The sequence below is a fragment of the Jaculus jaculus genome, chromosome 5 (genome assembly GCF_020740685.1).
Source record: "Jaculus jaculus isolate mJacJac1 chromosome 5, mJacJac1.mat.Y.cur, whole genome shotgun sequence".
Taxonomy (NCBI): Eukaryota; Metazoa; Chordata; class Mammalia; order Rodentia; family Dipodidae; genus Jaculus; species Jaculus jaculus.
The window spans coordinates 726,424-752,767 of record NC_059106.1 but is presented as its reverse complement, the minus strand read 5'-3'; the positions used below and the strand labels follow the sequence as shown (position 1 = coordinate 752,767).

At 37.7% G+C, this 26,344-nt stretch overlaps 1 protein-coding gene across 6 annotated transcripts in view; it reads left to right on the top strand.

The window, feature by feature from the left end:
- Thsd7b (thrombospondin type 1 domain containing 7B) overlaps positions 1 to 26,344 on the top strand; it is a 797,324-nt gene that overhangs the window by 191,607 nt on the left and 579,373 nt on the right. For 5 of the 6 annotated variants that reach the window (XM_045150957.1, XM_045150953.1, XM_045150952.1 and 2 more), the window contains exons 3-4: positions 3,926 to 4,174; positions 14,135 to 14,304. In XM_045150957.1, coding sequence (XP_045006892.1) covers positions 3,926 to 4,174; positions 14,135 to 14,304 — 419 coding nt within the window. The remainder of the gene's footprint in view (positions 1 to 3,925; positions 4,175 to 14,134; positions 14,305 to 26,344) is intronic. The other variant, XM_045150956.1, reaches the window with a different exon arrangement.

Sequence of the window (26,344 nt, the reverse complement as noted above, 5' to 3'; positions counted from 1 at the left end):
CAGATCCTCTAAGACACTGGAGAGGGTATGATGAAGACTGACCTTAATCTTCTACAGCTTCCCTCCCTTTCCCCCCACTCTTCTCTCTAACTCTTGTATATTACTTAGCTTTTTCTTCCTTCTCTTAGTGGGCACTGACCTGTAACTCCCAGTACTAGCTTATGCCTATTTCTAAAACTAGTAAAAACAAAAATAACCTTCTTGAAATGATTTTAAAAAGTTATGACACATAACATATACCATAAAAATAATAAAAACAATATGGAAAATATATGTTTTATATATAGATAACAATATATTACTATTCCAAATCAATAAATGTATCATTAAATATAATCTCTCTTGCTATATGTATCTATGCATACGAACGTACTTAAACACATTTAGAAGACATATGCAGATATTAAAATGGGGAAAGTAATTCTATTTTTATCCTGTGGCGGCCTAGAAGATAAACCATTTCCTTGCTTTTCTGCATCTGGAAGTGCCTACATTTCTTGGTTTGTGGAATTGCATCACTATAACCTCCACTTCTGGCATTAAATCACCTCTCTCAGGCTGGAAAGATGGCTTAGCACTTAAGGCACTTGCCTGAAAAAGCCAAAGGACCCAGGTTTGACTCCCCAGGACCCACGTAAGGCAGATGCACAAGGGGGCTCGTGCATCTGGAGTTCGTTTGCAGTGGCTGGAGGTTCTGGCACGCCCATTTTCTCTCTCTCAACCTATTTCTGTATCTGTCTCTGTCAAATAAAATTATATATCCCCTCATTCTATCTGTATCCTCTAATAAGGACTCTGATTACATTGAACCCACCTTGATTCTCTGAAGTCACACCATCTTAAGAATCTTTATTATATATGCAAAAATCTCTTTAGCCATTTACCTTTTCAAGTACAACAATTACAAGGAATAGATTGCAGACCTTTGAGGTTCTGGGTGCATTATCAGCCTGCCACAGAGAACAAGACGTTTGGACCACTCCACCTAGTGGAAGTCTGAGTAGGCAGTAGAGATATGAGAAAAGTATGAAACTCCATAGTTACTAGAATATAAATGCATTTAGTTATTTTTTTCTAAATAAATGTATATATATCACATAGGCATGTAGAAGGAGGCTCAATACATGATGTGGAATTGGGAAAGAACTGGAGTTTAACCAAAGAGCCCCCAAATAGGGAATGGGTAAATAATTTATCATTATTTCTATATTATAGTCATTGCTCCAAAATATAATGTAACCAAACTATTTCTGTATTATCATCTTGTAGATATTTAGAAATCATGATATTAATAATGCATTTTCCAGAATAATATAGGCATAAATATTATATAAGTAAAAATTCAAATATCTATGGCAATGTCAAGTACTAGTTACAAATACACAGGTGTGTATATAGTTGTCAAAATAAAAGATATTGCTTTAAATCATACAATTCCATTTGAAAAGAAGAGCTGAATCTAATGAGTAGCAAATAGAAACAGTATTATAAAGGATATTGGGAATTTTACCTGGGTGTGTGTGGGGATCTTGTTTTTTTACAGAATGCTTTCTTTACTAGAGAGGAACAGGAGTTTTTAAAGACTCTGCTTCTCCCTATCTTTGAAATTTTTAGCAGTGTTTTAATATGGCAACCATATAAGTGTTAATTAACTGGGGATTCCTCACTGCAAGTTTTATTTTATAAGTTTCTGTCATTGTTTGTAAGTAGAAACGTTTTCTTAAATTTCCTGGAAAAGTAAAGCAGTAGAGTAATAAAAAAAAAGTTTCAAATATCTCCTTTACAGCCGAGTACTTGTGAAGTAATTTACAGATGACAGCATGCTCTATAAATGTCAAGCAGGTATAATTATCACAGCATCTCCAGTTTAAAAGATAAATCCATAGTGGATGTCTGTTTCATTAAAAAGGAACACCACCTTCTACGAAAGGATCGATTTCCATTTTGGTGTGTGGGAAGTAGGCTTCATCCTGGGCTGTAGTTTATAAGGTGATTCCACTCACACTAAAGGTCACCACAAATCTAAGGATGGGGGTGAGTAGGTAAGTAGGTCACATTGCATTGTTCCTTTTTTTCTCCTGCAGATACTGAGACTAAATAGCTCAGAGATTAAGGTCATTCTACTATATTGTGAGGAAAAAGTCAGGAACCATATCTTTCTGATTCATAGGATGAGAACAATATTCCTTCCAGTTAAGAGGACAAGAACTGGATTTTGTTTATTATAATATTATTATTGTTGTTGTCATTACTAATTATTACCTGGGGTTTGCCTGTCTAGTGAAAATAACATTAAATCAGGTAGATATATAATCATCAGAATGTATTGCCTTTATTTACCAAGAAAAATGAAAGAATTAAGAGTTGTTTAAAGAGTTAAGGCTTAATGAGACTTATCTCTGTTCTACTGGAAAACAAGAAAAGAACACATGGTAAGGGCCAGCTGAAGAATGAAAACTGCCAGTGGGAATAACCAAGGCTCCTCTATTGTAGAAAAGGAACTGATATAGAAATATGTTCTTGTAAAGGAAGAGGAACTTTAAACTCCTTTTTCTACAATCATATACAAGCTAAAAGACTTCATAAGATTCTGAACTACCATAACAAATACCACACATAGGGTCAGTCAGCAACAAAATAGACTTTCTCACATTCAGGAAGTTGGACATCCAAGCCTCCATTATATGAACATGCTTTTCTTTGTGTCTTTCCTTGGATGATTTTGGTTCCAAAGAACAAAACAGGATGGAAATTTCATGGAAATTTGTGGAGGTGAAAGGGCATGTCTGAGTACAGATAACATGAAAGACGTTGCAGGGACCATGAAGGAGGGATTGTGAGATGCAGAAAGCCTCTGATAATTTCCAGGTCTATAAGAGTAAGGGCCAGGGCTGGAGATATGGCTTAGCGGTTAAGCGCTTGCCTGTGAAGCCTAAGGACCCCGGTTCGAGGCTCAGTTCCCCAGGTCCCACGTTAGCCAGATGCACAAGGGGGCGCACACGTCTGGAGTTCGTTTGCAGAGGCTGGAAGCCCTGGTGCACCCATCCTCTCTCTCTCCCTCTATCTGTCTTTCTCTCTGTGTCTGTTGCTCTCAAATAAATAAATAAATAAATAAAATAAAATAAAATAAAATAAGATAAAAAAGAGTAAGGGCTATTCTGTTCCTTCTCTTGTCAAGAATGGACACAAGAGGGGATACAGGAAGACACTACATAAGAGAGTAAAGTTATATTTAAAGGTTGTCTAGGCTGAGCAGTAGCTGGCTTTTTAAGTGACCACATCTGTGTTCTAACAGATAGATTACTCTAAATGTTCATTCGCCTTTGTTTGGCTCTAGACAAATGATGTAGTTTCCATGTGGCTAAGTTCTTCTGCCTGTAGAATGGAGATAATAATATGTAAACTCATGAGACTGTTGTTAGAAATTGTCTGTTAGGCACAGATCAGTTGGCAATCAGACAATAAGTGCTATGGACAGTTTTCCTCATTGGGAATATACCCTATAAGGATCTGTATTATTTATGCTAATTCTTTGGCTGAGAGTCAAAGTGGGATGCATCTTCTGTATATGTCATTCTGGAGTGAAATTCTTCATTGTTACAGGTGAAATACATATATGTATTGAGAGAGAGAGATAATCTTGCTTCATTGCCCAGGCTAGTTTAGAACTCTAGTCTCAAATATCTTCCCATCTTAGTCTATCAAGTAGATGGGACTATGGGTATGCACCACTGCACTTGATGAATGCACATACTTAAAATATTATGTCCCTCTTTATTTTATTACAATGCCCTCACCTTTAACAATATTTCCATTTGAAGCTTAAACTAGATCTAATACTCTCTCTTCATATAGTAGGGACACCATAATACTATTTCATTCATTTAATCTCTGTTTTAATTGTTTTCTGCTATTGTTCCTTCAGCCTTTGCATGCAAGATTCTTTCCCACTGATGGCCCAGCCCTGTATCATGCCAAAGGACTGTGAAACCTCAGAGTGGTCCTCGTGGAGTCCCTGCTCCAAGACCTGCCGTTCTGAGAGTCTTTCACCTGGAGTTAGGAGAAGGACCCGGAATGTGAATCACATTGCTATTGGGGGTGGGCAGGAGTGCCCCGAACTCCTTGAGAAAGAGGCCTGCATTGCTGAAGGAGAGCACCCACAACCATGTCCCAGGTATTTTGCATTCTTTGATGTGAATATTTTAAGCACATAGTCTCATTTAAATTTGTGATAGATAAGTTAGCAGCAATGAAAGTGAACATGATTTGTCCGTCATGCCCTGCTCACTATAGAAGTCCCAGTCTCAGCAGTATAGTGAATAAAGTAAGTTAAGTGAATAGATTTTGGCATTCTGTCATCTTTTTAAAATTTTATTTCTTAGCAATTTTATACAGGTATAATGCATTTTTATCAAAATCACCTCTCATCTACTATCCTTTGTCTCTTGCTCAAACTTATTTCTCTCTGAGGTGGCATCAGTGAGGAATGGTGGTGTCCCATTTCCCATCCACTTAGTATTCTTGCCACACCTTTCTACAATTTCTTTCTCCAAAGTTCCTAGAGAGCCAGAGGATGTTGGAAAGTGGGTCACCATCTATATTATAAGCTATATTTTAATATCTTGATTTTTTTTTTGGATTTTTGAGGTAGGGTCCCACTATGGTCCAGGCTAACCTGGGATTAACTATGTAGTGTGAGGGTGGCCTTGAACTCACAGAGATCTTCATACCTCTGCCTCTTGAGTGCTGGTATTAAAGTTATGTGCCATCACATGTGCCTCAGTTATCTTGATATTTCTTATATTTTGCTTGGCTATATTGTAACCTGGTAAAGGCCTTCAGGACATTTTCCTTTAGGTTGGTTGGTTTTTGGTAGGACTGAGATGATAATGACTAAAGACCTTCAAGGATGTTTGTTCATATGTGTGGAAATTTATTCCAGACTGCTGCTATGACCGATATATTTTAGATATATGGCTATTTATGATAGAAATTTTCTGAAAGTCCTTGTAACCTTGAAGATTTGAGGATAAAATATCAGGAAGGGAGTCAACAGTAGATTATTTAGTGATGAGGGAAATACGCGTATGTTACAAAGTCAACAGGTGCTTTGATTGGGTAACCTTGGCTAGTCCTTAACCTTGAAATAATATAAGTTTGAAGTAGGAGTCAAAAGGCAAGTTTCTTTTACTTTCTTAGTCTTTGTATCCCTGATGTCATTCATGATATAACCAGTGTTATTTTAACACAGTATATATGTTCACTATTTTTCTTTTAATTTTTTTTGGTTTATTTTTATTTATGTATTAGAGAGCGACAAGACAGAGAAAGAGGGAGAGGGAGAGAGAGAGAGAGAGAGAGAGAGAGAGAGAGAGAGAGAGAGAGAGAGAGAGAGAGAGAGGATGGGTGTGCCAGGGCTTCTAGCCACTGTAAATGAATTCTAGATGCGTGCACCCCCCTAACGTGGTCCTGGGGAATCGAGCCTTGAACTAGGGTCCTTAGGCTTCACAGGCAAGCACTTAACCGCTAAGCCATCTCTCCAGCCCACTATTTTTCTTAGTAAAGTAACTCCTTAGGTTGTTTTATTTATTTAGTGTTTGATAAAATACAGAAATAAACATTGGAAATATTTTGAATACACTTCAAAGTGTAGCTATTATTTCTAAAGTACATTAAAGGAGTTTGCAGGAAATGATCTTTGCAAACTAGAGGCAAATGACTGGTCTCAGTCTGTGCTTGAGTTATTCTAGAATTGAGGGTGAGGTCTAGAGCTCACCATTTCAGTCATGTTTGGTTAAGGAGAATGGATTTCCTTGAATATTGCTAAAATCAGCTTCTCAGAGACAATAACCCATACAGAATAAAGTCCTTAAGAAAATCTCAAGGAAGAAGTAACATGGCTGATGGCCTTACATAGACTATATGATATTTCTACATATAAAATTTATCAAATATTTCTTGCCTACTGTACTTACATTTAGTAGATGGGTTATTTTGATCCATATTCCATTCAGTGTCTGTAAATTTATCCTTATTTTGGGTAGTCTAGGAACTCTGCACAAATCTATCTGTGCAAACTCATGTCGAGCAATGTGCCTGGGCTCCCAGCATTTCTCTTTTATTTGCTGGTTAAACAAATCCTTCAGACCAGCCTGGCTCTCCCTAACATGTTTTTGATACATTGAGTTTAATTTTAGACTTTCTAAAGAGAATTTTTTCTTCCTTGACAAAACTCTGGAGAATAGAATGTTTAGTGGACTCTAAAAGCCTGTGAGAATGAAGTGTGAGAATTTGGCCTGGCTGTTCCCTTGTTTGCCCATGGAGGCATAGGAATGTGATTTTAAAGGTATTTTTATTTCTTTATTTGCAAGCAGAAAGAGATAGGTGATAGATAGATAGATGACAGATAGATAGATAGATAGATAGATAGATAGATAGATAGATAGATAGATAAAAGAGAATGAGAGAATGAATGAAAATGAGCTATCCAGGGACTCTTGTTGCAAATGATCTCCAGATGTATGTGTTGCTTTGTGCTTCTGGCTCTATGTGGGTACTGGGTAATCAAACTGGGCAGGCTCTTTAAGCAAGGGCTTTAAACCCTCTCCACAGCCCAGGATGTGCTTTTGTGACAGTGTTTGTTCAAAATTGCTTCAACCTGTCACTGGGTTAATGATTGTATATTAGAAAACAAACAAAACTTTAGCTTACTCATTACCAAAATCCCTTATTATGTGTTCTTTCAAAACAAGCAAATAGAGACATCTACTTCAGACATGATAGTGTGTTCATCCCTGATAGCCGCCGCAGTCCTGCTGGTATTGTATCTGTTTTTCAAGATAAAAGGCCTCTGTCATTGATTGTAAGAATTACATCCAAAGAGTAAGGAATGAGATCATAGTCTAAACTTGTTAAAAGCTTGGCTTTTACCCCATATCATCAATTTCATCTTTTGAATCTTCTCCCACTGATTTCCGTCAGTACACCTATCACCCTGCACATAATGGGAACTTAATAAAGAATTCTCAGATGGGTTAGTGATTCTTTAAGGAAGCAGGTGTGTAGTTGTATAAATTAAGAAAAGTTAAGATTTCTCCAGCAGTTGAGAAGTAAAGGAGCTATACTCTGGAACCCTTCAGATAAACTGACTCAGAAAAAATAATAAGTTTTCAAAGAATTGGAAAGTATTTCCACGGGAAACTATTCCATTTTACTGTCTATCTATTACTGGTACATGTGATCTCATGAGTCCTCCATTGTGCCTTTTCAAGTCCTCTTGTTTGTGAGGTTTGTTTTGTTTCCCAGATAGTGTAAGGAAGTTCACATATGGTGAAGTGCTATGCAGAGCAAGGGAATTCTATTAATAACACATATATGAAGTTTGACTAGCTAAGCCATCAGCTGAAGAGCAAAAAGCTTTACACTTCAGAGTAGCTTTCCATAATCAATAGCCCATTCTTTCCAATAAAAAAATCACTAGAGCATAAAATGTATAAAGGCTTGACTGGTTCCCTTATGGTGATCATATTTTTGGCAAAAATGACAAGTTAATTATTTTCTAAGTGTGTGTACAACTTTAAAATGACAACAGTCATAATCGTAAATTAGTTGTGCTGCAGTACACTCATCTTTAATATACACACACATTTAATCTGAATATTTTGAATGAAGTTTTCAGTTCCAGCAGTGTTTGCAAATCTGTGTGCTCAGTCAAAACATGACCATTAGCTAATAAAATTATTCTTTTAATCTGTCACTATTAAATCACTTTAAACTTTCTTATATGTTGCTTTTCTTTACATCTCAGCCTTTAGGAGAGAGAATATATAAACTATACTTTATGCAGTTCTAAAGCTTGGGAATGTGACAAAACTTAGATTCTAAAGGGCAGAGGCTGTTATGAAGCTGTGAGTTCCCTGGTATCTTATTGATGTTAGAGTCACTTTCTGTCATACTAGTAGGCTGTAGATCTTTGAAGAATTATCATTGAATCTATTTTTCTTATTTTAGCTTTGCCAAATTAGGAGAGATGTTCTCACTGCTTCCTAAAATGCATTTCTTCCTTCTCCTTTCTTCCTCTCTCAATGTAGGGGACCGCTTGATTACGCCATTCCTTTGATTAAACCATACTGTCAGAAAGCCAAGCTGCCTATTTTAGTTGTTTAATTCCAAGAATTGTTTAGTGAGATTTTGACTTCTATTTTTGTATAAAAATATGTACTTCCACATTTAAAATATTATTTTCTTTTAGTTAATATTGGTTTCCTTTGTAAAGCCACACATGTCTCCTGAGAATGAGAGCATCCTACATCGTACTATTTCTAGCTCATGTGGTTCATTTACTAACAATTTCCGAAGAATAGACTTAAGTTATGTGGGGAAATGAAGAACTTGGGCAATAGGCTTCTAGTATGGCTGTAAAGATTCAGAAAAGTAATTGTAGATGGTAAATGAAAAAAGTAAAAGAATGCATCTGAATTGCATAGTTACATATGATTGGACCATCCTGATGTTTGAAATTTTGTATTCCTTCTTGAGCTCTTTCACCCATATTCAGTGCCAAGAAATTAGGATTGCTTATCTAAAGTGAAATGAAAAAAAAATAATGAATTATTTATTACTCTCTCATTTCTCCCCATCCCATGTTTAATCTATTAAAATTAGCTCTACTTTTAGAGCATATCAAGAAACCTCCAGATTCTTAATTATATAGCTGAGATGATACTTTAAACACTTAAATACCATCTTGAGCTGCCACCCTACCACAAACTTTCCAAAATTTACAATCACATTTGAGAAAACAGTCCTTACTCTAGTCTTCTGGAGTCTTCATGTAGCCAGTGCTCCTCTCCCTGAAGTCTCCTGTCTCAGCAGAGTGGTTTCTGTGCTGTTCCACTAGAGGGCAAAGCACACTCCCTCTGGACCTTTGAATGTTCTCTATGACCTGCCTAGTACACTCGTGCCAACATGGTCCTGTGTCCACTGTCTTGTTTTACTCAGGACTCTGAGGGCTTCCTTGTCATGGCCTTCCTTTTACCCAGCTCTCTCTGTTACCAGGTGCCATGATATATATTTATACATTCATGCTGTTCTATCCCACTAGGAAATATTTCCCCCAGGCTACAAACTTTGTCACCTATTCTGTTGCCTACACTCATCCCCAACATATATTTGGAGCTCATTCTCTCCTCTTTCTCTCTCTCTCTCTCTCTCTCTCTCTCTCTCTCTCTCTCTCTCTCTCTGTCTCTCTCTCTCTCTCTCTCTCTCTCTCTCTCTCTGTGTGTGTGTGTGTGTGTGTGTGTGTGTGTGTGTCTGTAGGACAGAAGACAACATTGGATTTCAATGCATAGGAATGTCATAAACCTTGTTTGAGACATAGTCTCATTGGACTGAAGCTTGCCATTTAGGCTAGACTGGCTTGCCAACAAGCTCCAAGGTTTCTCCTATCTCAATCTTCTGAGTGCTAGGATTACAAGTGTAATCCTACTTTCATTCCAGGGACTTTTATGTGGGTCCTAAAGATTAAACTCTGGCTTCTATGCTTGTAAGATAAGCATTTTATATAATGATCTATCTCCTCAGTTCTTCAACTTGTGTTTGTGTAGGACTAGAAATTGTTTTGGCTTTATGAAATATCATAGGTTAGATGCTACCTAGTATAGCAGCATAATCCACAATGATATATTGTTTCCTCAAACAAATACCAGCATTTGATGGTTATTATGATAAGGCAGGTTGCTATCTATTATTGACCAAATTTTCTTTCAATACCACCTGATTGAACTTCATGTGTTCTCCCTTCCCTGTCATAGTAGAGCTGGATGCACCTGACTTTCAGTCCTACTCTTCTATTTATTTGTATGACATTGGGCTGCTTATTTTATGCTCATTATCTCATCTGTAAAAGGGTGACATTTTTTCATTGGGATTGTCTGGAGTATAAAATGAAATGATGCACATATATTCATTCACATAGGGCCTGGGTTAGGATAAGCAGACTGGAAATGTTTATGCTATTTTTATCATTATGTGATCTGTTGCAACACCCTAGTAGTCCAAATAAATTAATGCCACTTTTGTTCTGTTCAGCTAGAACTTGAGTAAAAATTGTCCCTATACACTTGCAAGGGTAGGGGTCCATGGAAACTGAATCATTTCCTTTACTTTATGTTTATCTCTCCACTTCAGGCATTTCCAAAACAGCATATTTCAAATTGCTGCTTCCATGAATAACATATGTAGGTACCCTAGTCTTTGAGACTCTTCATTTTGCTCTCCTAAGCAGGTCAAAATGAGGATGTATTAAAAGGTACTAGAGTTGGAGACAGGGATTTGCAAAGATTGGGTATTTGACTTGGGCTCAGCCATTAAAGAACTCATCCAAGGCATCAGGGAGCCAATGTTTCCCATGGCTGGAGGTCTATCACTGGAAGCACTTTAAAGGAGCAAAAGAGTAACATTTAGCTGAGTTCACTGCTTTGATTTGTTATTCTGTCAGATCTGACAGATATTCTCTTAGGCTTGGGGAGTTCAGGACATTGAGTTTTCATGGCTGCTGGGTGATTTGTGACTAAACATGGATGGGGTTTGAAAATCATAAAGTTAAGAAAAAGGTGAGAAAAAAATGAAAAGACTCACATTTTAAAAAGAAGCACAGAAGTCCTTTACTGGAGTGCTTTTTTCTTTACCTCTTGCTGGGTTGGTATTTTTCTCTGAGGTCATAAACAAAAGTGATAGTTCTAAATGTCCTATTTTTCTTTAGAGATTTTTTGTCAATTGTCAATGAATGGTAGTTGGGTGATTTTGGCTAATGAGCTACCAACAAAATTTTGTTACTTTATGAGAAAGCATAGTCATTAAACTTTTCATTTTTCATAATAATTACTTTCCAAATTTATCCATTGCTAATTATTATAAGGTCATGATAAATTAATTGAAATAGCATATTTATAAGGAAGGACATAAGAAAGAGGGCAAACATTTGGCAGGTGTTTACTATATACCAGATTTAATTCAATATGTCTACATCTTGTAAGTGGGAATGCAGACCAAGAGATGAACCCAAGATAATTGAGAAGGTTCCCACTCAAATCAGCTTGTCATGATTCTAAAGCAAGCCTATCATTGATACCACTATGCCTTCCTCCTTCTGTCCTGTCTGATTTGCTGACTGTATCACAGCCATTTTGCAGTCAGTTACTATAGAGATCTCTTCCCTTAGGGAGTGCAGTAAGTCAGTTCAAGCCTCATTGCAAGTTGGTGTTAGAATATGGGGATTCCTTGGTCCTGAGGCTCAGAGCCATGAGAACAAATTCTTCACTTAAGTGACCAGATGGAATATAGTAAGAAATCTGTGTGGGGAGAAAGGACTTAGGGGTCTGGCTCTGAAGAGCCAATCCTCTTTCATTCTCTGCTGCCCAGGAATTAGAAGGGTGCTGTCAATATTTACCTGTGAGAAGAAGGTATAGATTTTCACAGCAAACCCTGGAAAAACCATAAAATGAAGCAATGAGACTGAGGGAAGAAAAGATGTTACAATAAGCTCAAAAGATTTTCTTAATCGGTTGCAGTTTACTTTCTTATTACTGGGAAAACTATCTGACTAGAAGCAGCTTATGGGAAGAAAGGGTTTATTTGAGACTTACAGAATCTAGGGAATGTTCCATTATGGTAGCAAAAGTTGTCTTACTTAAGCATCCACAGCAGAGAAAGAAAGAGAGACCAACAGCCAATAATCATGAATGGCTAGAGCTGAAACTGGCTTTCTGCACCTAAAAGGGGTGCTGTCAAGATTGATCCCCAGTGACACATCTCTTTCCAAGCAGAGCTCCACCCACTGGAGACTCAAACTGAAAGCTCAGTCTTAATCAAATATAACTCAGGCTATGGGAGACATAAATTCACATTCAAATCACCACACAATCTTTTCCATACAATCAACTTTGTATAAGGTTCATGATTCTGAACTTCCAAGTGTCTTAGAGGTTTGGGCACTGTCAGGGTATCTAGAGGTTTGTTCAATTATTTTGACATATGTTATTTGATTTCAACTTTTATTTTACTTTCTGTAAGACCAGCATATTGGTAACATGTGATGATTTTAGTATTTTTAATTTTTTTCTCTAAACAATCATAGAGTTGAAAAATCTTCCTTCACGTTTAAGAATGCTTTCAGGTTTTCTTTATTGTTCCAAAAGGTAACAAGTTTTTGGTGTATATATAAGAATGTTTTCTAGGTTCGAGGAATGCTATAATAACCGAAAAGGAAATTATGTCAGAAAATAAATCTTTAGGTATGAATGTTATGATGTAATAATTATTTTTCACACAAACTCCATTGTGTTTTTCTACATCATTTTTGGGTGTATGTTAGTGAATAGTATATTTTAACCAACTACAAACCAGACAATCTATTCCTAATTTAGTTTAATAGCATGGCTACATGTATTAGTCTCTTTCTTTGTTGCTGTGACAAAATACCTGGATGCAATTTAAGGAAGAGTACACTATGCATCAAATTTGACGTTACAGTCCTGTAGCAAGGGAATCGTGGCAGATGTAGCAAGAAGCAGCTAGTTTCATTTAGTCCACAGGAAGCAATGAGAGATGAATGGTTTCCTTCTCCATTTCTCCTTTGTATACAGTCCAGGACTCCAGATCATAGAATAATGCCACTCATATTTAGGATAGGTCTTCCCAACTCAACTAACCTAATCAAGAAACTCTTTCAGATTCTAAATACTTCCAAGTTGACAAATAAATCATCATAGGTTAAATTAAAAATTATCATCAGTCAGCTGGCTGTGGTGGCACATGCCTTTAATCCCAGCACTCAAGACGCCAAGGTAGGAAGATTGTTGTGAGCTTGAGGCCAACCTAAGACTACTTAGTAAATTCCTGGTCAGTCTGGACTAGAGTGAGACACTATGTCAAAAGACAAAAAGATAAAAAAATTCAGTCAAATACAGTGATATATACAGTTTTAACTCATATTTACTATACATACATTTTTCCCAATGGCACATTACTAAATAAGGTGAAAATCTTTGTTAAATTAAGATTGAGATGTGAGAATTCCTACCTATTTTATTTTATTATTTTTATAAAATATTGGGGAAATGAGCAAGAGTGCTGCTTTCTTGGTGAACCTGGTGCCAGCACAGGGTGAAGGAGATAGATACTCAACTCCTACCAAAGCAGATATCCAGAGATACAGAAGCTCCCAAGATATCATCACTGAGGTAGACATAAAATGAACCCAACATGACTCCGGGAAATCCACTGAAGAGCGGGGTGGAAAGATTGTTACAGACACATATTTGGACCTTGTACACAGAGACATTGCCTCCTCCCCATAACTAATGTCTACCCCCACAATGCACAACCCACATTCCTCAACAAGGAGGGCCCCTTTGGAGGGGAAAGGACAGGGAGGAGGCTAATGATGGTACCAACATGGCTGTATATACACTGTATACATAACTAATAAAAAATATTTTATATTTATTTGTAAGAGAGAGAAAAGGTAGAGAGAAAGAGAGGGACAAGGGGGATAATGGGCATTCTAAGGCCTTCAGCCACTGCAAATGAACTCCAGAAGTATGAGTCACTTTGTGTATCTGGCTTACATGGGTCCTGGGAAATTGAACCTTGGTCCTTTGGCTTTGCAGGAAAGTGTCTTAACTGCTAAGCATTTCTCCAGCCCTTCTGCCTGTTTTAAATAATATATTCACAAAGTCATTTATTATATTGCTAATTAAAACTAAAGGCTATCTTTCACACAGTCACCAGGACAGCTATGAGGTGAAGCCCAGTGACAATATCAGCTGCTAAAAGGGAATCATCCAGTTTCTAGCTCTGTCCACTACTCTTCCTTGTCTCTAATCTTCACTGAGACACATCCATTTCTTATCACATTGCCTTACTGCAGCCTGGTCAGTGTCTGCTATCTGTTGCCACAATGGACTGCTATGCTTTGACTCTAGAAAATAAAAGGATTGAGTAATTCAAAGTCAGTGTTAGGCTTTTATATCCACAGGGCAAGGCAGGCTAGACACACTTGTTGTCATTACTTGTTTTCTTCAGATCTCTATATTTATTATATCTTCTGTTAAATTTAAATCAAACCAAACAGGTATGCCTGGAGAACCTCAGAATGGACAGAATGCCACACCTCTCTTCTGCTGAAGCAGCATGATCCCCATTGGCATGAGAAAAGACCAGTTTGTGGTGGTGGGATCCAGACCCGGAAGGTATACTGTGCCCAGAGCCTACCAGCAGCCTCCACACAGGGAGCCAAGGAAGGTAGGGAGTCCACACTTCGGCTGATGGTGCTGGAAGGTCAATCCTCTCTTGAACACCACCTTCTAGTTTCATTGACATGATGGACCATCAATATTTATAGATTTAATGTTTGTTTTGCTGACCATTTTGCACACTACCCTGTTTTCAACTTCTACCAATCTGCATAACTCAAAATATCAATAATAATTCAGCATCTGCTATTCCATCTGACATTACAAAGCTAAATGAGAAATTATACTCAATCCTTGTATCCACTGCTAAATTACTAAATTTTAATTTATCTGAAAAGAGAAGGAAGCTATCTGTTAGGGGGGTGCAATCTTAGCTATAGTGAGAGCTTAGAGCAGTGATAACATCCAGAGACCAGTACACTTGCTCAGAGTTCTACCAGTGGACAGTTATAAAGCTAAGAGTGGACAACAGTGCTTTCTCTCTAGAAGATTAGAGTTCTGTGTAGATGTGTTGAAGGAGAGACTGATTCCTTGAGCTACTCAATGATGAACACAAACTTCTTCAGCAACATTGGTTATGAAGAGAAGAAACATAATTTCATCCTATGAGAAAAGGTCCCTTGTATACTGCATAGCTTCATGCTATATAGCTTTTTTGACATGGCCTGTCAAAGTTCCAGAGGCATCTAAAGTCCCTGACCTTGGAACATTATGGATTTCATAGCATTCCAAGGCTTTAACTACTTAAACAATATTAGTTCATTATCGTTTTCTCACTTAACTTGTGGAAAGTGACAACTAACATACTTTGTGTCTTAAGACAAGGAAAGACTCTGGTTACTCTTCTGAATTTGGAAAAAAAAAATACCCTGCATTTAGATGAAAACCCAGGTAAATTCTTTCAAAAATTAATGCCTTTATCTTATCTCCTCCATTCTTATGTTTTAATACTAATATAGTAATGTCTTCAGTGACCAAAACAAGAATAAAAATTGTTGAATAGCTATATCATGAACTACTTATTTTCTGCTTCAACTTTGAATGTATAGTTGAAATTTTAGCTTTTTATAAAGCTTCATTTTATGAAAAATATTGTTCTTCCAAAATCTTTACCAACATGTTTCAAGATTTCTTCAACTTTCATATTTCCAGGTTTCATAATGAAGGCATATTGGGTAGGAAATTGCAGTTAGGAAGAAGGAAGAATGATAGCATTTTAGTATTAGGGAATAAATGTTACATAGTGGGAGAATAAATGAAAGTGGTTATTATAGATTGAGCATCCCATCTTATTCAAGCATTTCAGGCCAGTTCATACCTCAAAATTAATGCTTGAATTCACACGAAAGCACACTATATTAAAAAGTCTTTAGTAATGGCCAATTCTGAAGGAAGAAAAGATCTCAGTGTAAGCACAATGATGTGTCACACAATCCTTGAGCTCTTATATAGAGCTAGAAACAGTGAGTATTGCCCTTGCCTCCTATAACATGGCAATGATGTAGCTATGAGATAGCTCAATTTACCTTCACATTTTTCACAGTTTTTATTTTGCTGTTATGTGTAAGTGTTCACCTGTTACTTCTTTTCTTTATAAATGCCTTCATTCTTCTATTATAATTTATCGATATTTCTTGGCAAGCTTTGTAGTATAATAATTTGTTTTTTTACCAAAGTTAAACATAAGAAAATATTTGAATATCTATTGGAAGATAAAAGTGAGTGCCTGACAAATTAAATAGGCAGAATTTAAATAATTATAACCTTGTCTGATAATGTAGTAATACATGTCAATCATTAACTCTAATTTTTCATTCTCTCTTCCACTTATATTTCTTTTTAAGTATGGGGATTGAATTCAGAGCCTCATGCATGACAGACAAATTATCTACCACTAAGCTATATCTACAACTCTCCTTATACTTTGTTTTGAAACAAAGCTCACTTAATTGCCCAGTTAGGCCTTGAATTTACTCTGTAGTTCAGGCAGATTTTAATCTTTAGTTTCTCCTTCCTCAGCTTCCAACATAATTGGATTTATGAAATTATCAGTCTATACCATTGGGCCTGGATCTGCTGTGTAGAGTTATTGTTATTTTATGTTTGTTTCAGAGAGAAAAGGTGTAATTGCATTTTAGAAGTGACTTTTCCTGTTGTAATTGACTTTCCCACAAGGTTATGTTTTTCTTAAACTAAAGTATATTCTCTGTTTTCTCTATGGAGTATCATAGTTTGACTTTTCTTTGATTAAACATTCCAACATCCACTTAAAGTTAGCTATTATGCATTCCAAAAACCAGATCTTGGAAAACTTCATAATCTTAGAAGCCTTGTATAATAGCAATGAAATCAGATTTATAAACACTAGCTAAAAATACTAATTTTCTCTCCAGAAACTCTTGGTCTAGGTTGGTTGCTGAGTGTGACACTTAGATGTGGTTCATCAATAAATTTTTATTGGAAGAATTACATTCTCTATAGGACCTCATTCATGGCAGTTTTAAGGAACAGTATTGTAAAACCTACTAAATATTTATCAGGTGCTATTATCTTCTGTTCTATTGTTATAGACCATGTGAGAATTACAGACCACCATGCTTCTTAAGCCAATTGAGAGTTATTTTTGTTAATCCAGTGACAAAGAGGGACTAATGACATAAAGAATTCTCTGTGAAGAAGCTCAGAGGTAAAATGTTTATTAATGCAAAAACTCCAAAATCATAATGATATCAGTGTCAGATATAGGTTAGTATATACTTGGAATAGCTGTTATTTTGATTATACACCTGTAGTTATTGTGGTTATACATCCTAGAGTTACCTTGGACTTATACATCTGACCCAAGGAAAGCCCTGAATGTGCTGCCAATGCAGATATGGTTGTCTGGGGAGTAAGCAGCTGAAAAGCACTCGAACAGGCACAAAATGGAGTCAGGACCTAATTAGGACAAGATGACATTACTTTAACTATTTCCATCTCCCTATTTCTTTTAGAGGCCGTCAAATCCTTGAATATCGTTAGCAGATAAATACTGAGTCCTGAGAATCATTAGTTTAACTGAGGCAATCATTTGTTTTAAGAATTTTAGTTGAAAGAAGAAGGATTCTGTGTCTTCACAGATCCGTGGATCATATCTGCCATAGTCTAATGGTTGGGTGCCCCGGCCTGTGGGGAGTTGAACAAGGACCCGAGGGGAAATTAACTTGGATGAGAGACAAAAGACCCAAGGAAGGAGACCAAGTCTATATTCTGATGAAGGTCTCTGAATCTTTATTTTTTACGCAGTGGTTATATAGGGGAAGAAGAAGGGGGAATAAGCTGGCTGACATGATTTAGGGCCTTGGAATTGTCAGGAAACCTAGAGGGGATGTAATCAGGTGTTTATCTAATCTTGCCTCAATGGCTTAACATCCTGACGGCACCAGGCTTCACAGCCTGGCCATAAACTGGCCTTTTGCAAAAGATAAGATTCTGTAAGCAGTCTGCTGACCAACATTCCAGAAGTACCTAACAGAGAGCTGGATGGACCAGCTTTCTGAATAATGAGTCAGCTTACCAACAGGCCCAGGCAAAATGGAAAAGCTTTTGCTCTATGGCTCCTGACAGTTGGGGGACCAGTTCTCCAGGACATAAATAAAACTCCACCCCTTTTATGTCAGCATATCTATAGGAGATCCAAATTGCCCCCCACCTAGGTGCCACTGTCTGTCAAAAGAATTTCAGGTTTCGTGGGGAGATTTAAGAATTTTATGAGGTAAGTTTTGGGCTGGAGAGATGGCTTAGAGGTTAAGCACTTGCCTGTGAAGCCTAAGGACCCCGGTTTGAGGCTCGGTTCCCCAGGTCCCACGTTAGCCAGATGCACAAGGGGGCGCACGCGTCTGGAGTTCGTTTGCAGAGGCTGGAAGCCCTGGTGCGCCCATTCTCTCTCTCTCTCTCTCTCTCCCTCTATCTGTCTTTCTCTCTGTGTCTGTCACTCTCAAATAAATAAATAAAAATAAAAAATTTAAAAAAAAATTTAAAAAAAAAAAGAATTTTATGAGGTAAGTTTTGAATTGTGAGAGCTTGCTGGACTCCCATTTCTAGTTAGGTTTTGCCAGAATTCCCCCTGTATAGGAGGAAGTTAGGGTAAAAGAATAAGAAATGAGCTTGGCCATTGCAAAGGAAAATACACAAGCAAGTAGGAATCCTATCTGTGAGAGAGTCTTAGTCTTAGAAGTCAACCTCCCATCTCTCACCAGGGACTAGTTCTCTCAGGCAGACAGTGGGGGTGCCTTTTGTCCTCTGTTTCTGATTGACCTGTGTGCAGGAAAGGCATTGATATTCAGCTTCAGTGGCTATTTCTCAGAGTTGTGGGATCTGATATCTGGAGGGCAGTAACTCAGTCAACTTTGCAACACCCGTATGGTTGGTCTGATGTAGTTTATCCACCAGGAGTCACCTGAGAGCTATGGGAAGGGTGTTCCTTGAGTCAGGCAAAATCCACCATTTGGTTTGGCTCTCTTCTGCACCCTGGGAGCAGGCTTTTTCTTCTTCTTCCTGGGTGTATGCTGGTTGAGGAGAAAGTTTTTGGTTTGGAAAAGCTATGAACAAGATGGTGATGGGTTCTACAGACAGTTCAGCAGCTTGTTTGGCCACCTGATCTGCCATCCAATTTTCTTTAGCGTCAGTTGTGTTGGTCTTAAGATGGCCTTTATAGGGGCTAATAGCCACCTTTATGGGAAGTCAAACAGCTCTAAGGAGAGATAAAATTTTATCTTTGTTTTCAATAGTCTTTCCCTCATCATTCAAAAGTCCCCCTTCCTTATGGCATGAACATGAAGGGTAGCAAAGGCATACCTGTTATCAGTGTAGATATTTATTTCTTTGTTTCTTCCTCAGCACAGAGCCTAGGTAAGCCTTTTGAAACAAGGTGCCTTGAGGCAGGGCTTGGGCCCCAGTGATATCACATTGGCCTCAGCTTTCCTTATTCTACTAATAACCTGGCTACTTCCATCAGTGAACAAGTTGGTGTCTGCTTCAGGCAGGGGAGTGTCCTGGAGATCCAGCAGCTGGCCTGGGAGATATCCAATAGATCCTCACAGGCATAAAGAGGGACTTTAGGGTTGTTATTCTGATTTACTGTCCACTTCTCTCTCAGCTGGGAGAGTCAGCAATTTCCTAAGTTTAGGACAGTTTGGACATTCTCCAATGTCCGTTTTCCTTAAAGTATGCACATTAATTTTTTTCCTAGTGGGGGGTCTCCTCATCTCCCCCACTTTTTGTTTTGGGGGTTTTTCTTTTGGGGCATGGTCTGTTGGAGGCTCAAAATGAACCAACTAGGAGGTGGCCATCATGATTTTGGCCTATTAGCAAGTTGCTCCATGGTTGGCCAAGGCAGCCTGTTTTTGTTTTCCTGTGTCTCAATTATTGAATACCTTTTGGGCTACCTCTAGGAGCTAGGAGATATTTGGACCTGCAAAACCCTCAAGCTTTTGGAGGTATTGCATGTATCAGGAACAGAGTAAGAGACAAAGGCAAAATGTAAAGCCCTAGCATATTCTGGTGCTAGTGGGTCAAAAGGGGTGTAGGCCTGGAAAGCTTTCTGCAGAGGCTAGGGGAGTGCCCTGGGGATTCTTCTGACCCTTGAAGGACCTCAGTGTTTTTTGACAAGTTAGTAGGTTTTTCAGGCCATTCTCTATATCCCAGCCATAGGGTACCACTGAAAAGTGTCCAGTGCTTGGGATCAGCAGATATATTGGGGTCCCAAACAAAGTGTTCAGCAGGAAAGACTCTCTCCAAAGCATGTGGTCCTTTCCAGTGGCCAAAGTCAAGAAAACTTTTTTTTTAATGCCTCAAGCCCAATATGCTCTAGTTCCTCCGAAGTAGTCAGGGTTCTGGGCTGGAGGGGGTGAATCCAGGAGCGGGTTGGTATGACTGAAAAATTCCCATCCTGGAAGGGAAAGAGAACAATTGGAGAGTTTGCAAACAAAGAACAGAATGAATAGCAGGCAAACTCAGAGGATAGCATTTACTGGAACTGTCAATCTAATCCTAGGAAGAGATTAACACTATTTAAGCATAGTCAACTAGGGCAAAGGAAATGTACCCCGTGTTGACTTCCAGTTACCATTAAGCCAAACTGAGCTCGGAGGACAGTCCAGCTTTCCTGTTAATGAGACAGATAATAAAAAGACAAGGCAGACAGTACAAAACTCCTAGGACAGGCACTGTCCTGGGCAGAATTCACTTTGTCTGCGGGGTTTGTTCCCCTGGTCCCAAGATGGGAAGAGATTTAGCAACAGGTGGATAAGGTATTGGTGTCACTGTAGGTGAGCAGAATAGTACCTGGACTTTCCTTATGCATATATTTTTGATTTGTTATTTGACATCAAATAGACATAGTTATTTTAGAAATGGTATTTGACATTGAACTATTAAACTACTTATAACCTCTTCTACCCAGAAAGATAATCATTATCAAGTTCCATTCAGATTTGGCACTAAGAGTACATGATGATATAAGGGGTGTGTTCTGGACTGCTACCTGGTATATGAAAACTCACTGCATTTTGAATTCTGAATTTCAGTTCTGTGTTGGAAAGAATTTATTCATTTACTTATTTATTTGCAAGGAGAGAGAGAGAGAGAATGGGTATACCAGGGCTTCTAGCCACTGCAAATGAACTCTAGATGCATGTGCCACTTTTTGCATCTGGCTTTACATGGGCACTGGGGAGTCAAACCCTGGTTGTTAGGCTTTGAAGACAAGTACCTTAACCACTAAGCCATCTCTCAAACCATGGAAAGAATTTTGATGTTACATAACTGTTGCATATGATTTCTTATTCACTCCTTTCATTGAAAATATGATTCCAACTTGGTAATCAAAGAGTTATTCATGTAAAAATAATTTGTCATATACCAGCTATATTTATCCTATGCACCAGACCCTATGGTTACAAAAGTACCTCTCTAATCATTTCTTATCTTTTCACTGGAAAAACAGTGTGAGGTTATGAAATCTCTTATGTGTTCTGATCATTGCATATGTCATATGATTAAAACCATTTAATTATGCCTGAGGATAATCTTTACAGGGGAAGAAAGGTTTGTAGGAATGCTAGCAAAGAAGGTTGTAATGTAGGTAGAGAGGATGTATGGACAAGAACAAAATTGTTTGTGTTCTGAGATGGCATACACAATTGTTTGAGGACAACTCAGGGAATAAGGGAATTTCAAGAACACTAAAAACTAAGCCATTTGTGCTTTTCTGGAGGTAATTTATTTTTGGTAGTAGAAGTACCTCCTATAATCCCCATCCCCCACTGCAGGGAGGAAATTACTTAAATTTAGCTGATTAAAAGAATGTTTAAATGTCAATATACTCCCAACATTCTCATGAGCGGTCATGTCCTATTTGCAAATTTACCTAATTAATTATCCAGGAACATTTTGAGGCATAAACTTTAGTGATTTATAGTATTAACAGATGGACATATTTCTTGAGAAGAAATTTAAAGAGATATTATTCTACCATCATCTGATGGACTATAAATTCCCTTTGCAGACTTTAGAAGTTTTTTTTTTTTAATTTATTTACTTGAGAGCAATAGACAGAGAGATAAAGAGGCAGAGAGAGAGAGAGAAAGAGAGAGCAGAGTGGGTGCACCAGGGCCTCCAGCCACTGCAAACAAACTCCAGATGCATATGCCCCCTCGTGTGTCTGGCTAACGTGGGTCCTGGGGAATTGAGCCTCGAACCGGGGTACTTAGGCTTCACAGGCAAGTGCTTAACCACTAAGCCATCTCTCCAGCCCTAGAAGTTTGTTTTTTTTTTTTTTTTAAGTCAGTAAGCTCATTTGGGTGTGAGAATGTGTTAGGGGTAGTATACCCAAGAACTATTCGTGATATTACACTGACAGGAAAAATTAGATTGTTTAAACAGTGGTCTAGTTTAAATGTATGTCCCCCATCAGATCAAATTTTTTTTTTAATTTTTTATTTATTTATTTGAGAGCGACAGACACAGAGAGAAAGACAGATAGAGGGAGAGAGAGAGAATGGGCACGCCAGGGCGTCCAGCCTCTGCAAAGGAACTCCAGACGCGTGTGCCCCCTTGTGCATCTGGCTAACGTGGGACCTGGGGAACCGAGCCTCGAACCAGGGTCCTTAGGCTTCTCAGGCAAGCGCTTAACCGCTAAGCCATCTCTCCAGCCCAGATCAAATGTTTTATTGAAGCTTGTAACTTGAATCTCCAACTGCCTGGCTGGTGGAGCTGTCACTGGTAGCAGATCCTGGAGTCCAGCCCAAAGGTGTGTTTGGGGGTCAATCGGAATTTGAGGTCAAAGGTATGCAGAGAGATCTGAGCTCTCAGTGTCTTGCTTGTTGCCAGAGTTTTGTGCTTACTGCTTTTGGTTGCTTCTGGTTGCTGGTGGTTTCTCCCTCTGCATGGATTTATGAATGGGAGCCAACTTTTTCCACCATTGATGGAACTTCCCCTTGGATCTGTAAACTGAAATAAATTCCATTGCTCCCATAAACTGTGTATGTTTGGAAGTTCATTCCAGCAATTTGGAGCTGTCTACAACACCAGGTGAGTATATTTTCTCATTTTATGCTGAGAGAAGCAGATGTAACTGAATGAAATAATATTTACTAATTACTTGAGTCCAGTTCACTAGAGGCCAAAAAAGATAAGGCTCTTGGCATGTAGTATTTCTATCTTGGAAGCATTCTCAAATATTGGAATCATGAGTGTGGGAAAAGTCAGCAAAGGGAAGTAGGAGGGAATTATCAGCTGGTCCATCTCTGCTCTACAGTAGAGCAGACAATGATAGAAGGGGGCAAGACGGTGAGGTGAGTGAAAGCAGATTTATTGTTATTATACAGAAGGAAGAGAAAGGAAAGGAGGAGGAAAAGAAGAAGTAATAGAAGCAGAAAACAACAGTTTCATAAGTGAAGTCCCATGGATCTTTCCTATCCATTAGCCTTAATTCTGTGTTTACCTGTATCTTAGACCTATACACTGTGGGATGGATATTGGAACTTGAAAGTCTATTTGTCCATAGGTTGTTTTGGGCTCCCAGTTCCATAGGGCTCCAGATCTCTATAGTTGACTTTGACACCAACTCTTTTTTAATGTAAGAAGAATACTTAAAATATCATTTTTCATAGTCTATATGTCTTATTTCCCAAAGTTTCAAAAAATTAAATGAAATGCTGGTGAAAATAACAATATATATGCCATTATTTAAGTGACCATTTAACAGAGGTGAAGAAAGGCAAAATAGTAGATGATGTATGACATAGATAGAGAGAATAATAAACAGATATATATTTTTTAAACATGCTCTCCAAAAATGCAAAGACTGAGAAAAGTTTTGCAAACTACAAAAGGGTTATTAAGGACACAGAGACAATTTTGTCATTAGGAATACGAATTTGGGCTGGTTTCTATTAGTGTGTGTGATTACTTTTTCTCAACTAAGTTCAGTTATTTCCTAAATCATGCATAAACAAACATATCAGGATGGTATAGAAATGTTTGTTGCTTTACTATGCTTATCAAAAATAGTAAAGAGCTCTTTCTTTAAGCATTCATTAACTCATCAGGAACTTATTGACATTAAAATTTTCTTAATTTGTTTGGTTCAAGGTATAATTTACATGATTTAAGAAAGCAGAAAAAACCCACCATGAAAAAACTGAGAGAGACAGGATATTTGTGGATGGGAACTTACAAGTATAGTTTGCTAATGGAAAAATAAATGTTTTATAGAAAAAAGACTTATTTGATATCATGGGGGTCCTACTTAAACTGATTTTTCAAAGAGAAAAAAAAGCTTTTCTTTGTGCACTGTGCTATATATTTTTTCAAAATGAGTCTAGCTAAATTGATTATTCCATATTGCATATTATGTAATATTCATATTACATAATATAGAGGAAGGAAAATGTCAAGGTCTCAGAGCTAAATATGAGTTTAGAATTTTCCACATTGGTATTTCAGCTTTCTAACCCTATTATACTACATCCACGCTCTACAAAATACATAAGTTACTTTCTGGTTTCTGAATATTGGTATTTTTGTTTTTATCTTTTTAGGCTGTAGAGATCTTTGAACTTTTTTCCTTGTGTTCTTTTGCACCAGCATTCCTCTACTGTTCATATTTCTGTCAGCATTCTGGTCTTCCAACATCTCACCAGAATGTTCCACTAAGCTCTGCTTATAGAACTCTAAGGCTACATATCCAAACTTGCACATTCCTCTTCCAAAGCAGTTTTATCAAGTCATATTAAGTTCTCAGGTGTAGAGAAAAGTCAGCAAAGGGAAATATAAAGGAACATGGGAATCTCTTGACTATGAGAGAATGACATGTTCCATTTTGCTTAATTCTTTTAATTTTTATTAGCACAGCAAAAAAAGTAGCTTTGCCCTTGAAAAAGTGAGCATGTTATGCTATTTGGATCTCAGCCTATCATGCTAAAGCCAGGAGTCCCATGTGTCCTATAATGGAATCTGATAAAAACTATCAGATTGAAAAAGTCTGGAGAAAAAAGGAAAAGAAAGAAAACAAGGAGAGCGAAGGGGCAAGGATGTGGGGATGAACTGAAAGAATAGCCAGTGATCTTGAGCCATGGAGGCTAGTTGATTTTGAAATAACATCCAGACTTTGGTATTTCTTACTGCTAACAGAGTTTGCAAATCATTATTTTTCATAAAATAATAAAGTTGTATCTATCATTGCTACTTTTGTTCTCTTAAATAATCTGGGCAGGCATTTGAAATCACTTTCAAAGAAAGTGAGGAAATGAGATAAGCATTGTGATGGTCAGTCTTCATTGTTAATTGCACTGGATTTGGAATCACCTAGGAGACGTACCTCTGACATGGCTATCATTGTGTTTGACAGAGGGGTTTAACTGAGATGGGAACACTCACCCTGACTGTGAATGAAATCATCCCATGAATTGTGCTTCCAGAGTTAATAGAAAGAGACCAAAGAGGAAGCCTGCACAGCATCAGCATTTATCATACTTTCTGACTAATAATGAAATGTGACCAGATCCACATACTCCTGTCACTATGCTGCTCTTCTTGCTGTGATAGATGGCACACTCAAATCACAAACCCCAATAAATCCTTCCTCCCTTAAGGTACTTTTGGCAGGTTACATTTCATACAGAAAACTGGTACCAAGAAGTAGGCCCTTGTTGTGATAAACTTGACTATGTGCTTTGTGGGCCATTGGAACTGGTTTTGGGGAAGGATTTTAATGTTTGGACATGTGGCCTTAAAAAACATTATATGCTTTCTTAGAAATTTTCAATATACACTATCTTGTCACCATGATGTACAATAGACCTCTTGACTTTATTTCCCTTAATATTCACTACACTAACACTTTAAGTGTATTGATCACTCTGGATGGACTTCATCCAAGTTGTCCCAATTTTCTGTTAGGCTTGGAGTTCAGACCTGAACACAGATATTCCTATTGGAATAACTTGCAGGCCGTTTTAATCCAGTACTTCCTACACTGGATTCTTCACTGTCCTCTGCTCACCAATATCAGAGGTTTCCCCAGTTTCATGAGTCCTAAAATTATCTCTTTATTCTCAGTATTCATACTAGGAAAGCAGTGGATGAATAGTTTACTACCAGTGACCTCTTAGCTCACCTCCAATTTATTGCAAAATATAGATATTTATACCTCCTTCCCAATATAATATGTTTACTCAATTCACTTCTTTCATTTTCTCTCCATTTCCAGCACTATTTCTTTTTTCAAAAATTTTTTATTTATTTTTATTTATTTGAGAGAAAGAGGGAGATAGAAAGAGAGAATGGGCACGCCAGGGCTTTTAGCCACTGCAAACAAACTCCAGATGCATTTTCCCCCTTGTGCATCTGGCTAACGTGAGTCCTGGGGAAATCAAGCCTCAAACCAGGGTCCTTAGGCTTAATAGGCAAGCACTTAACCACTAAGCCATCTCTCCAGTCCTCCAGCACTATTTCTTACAATGATAGTTCCTAACATATTTTCCCTTCTCTTGACCCTTTCAAGTAGAGAAAACATGTATATAATACATGGGTCTGCAGACAAGTTG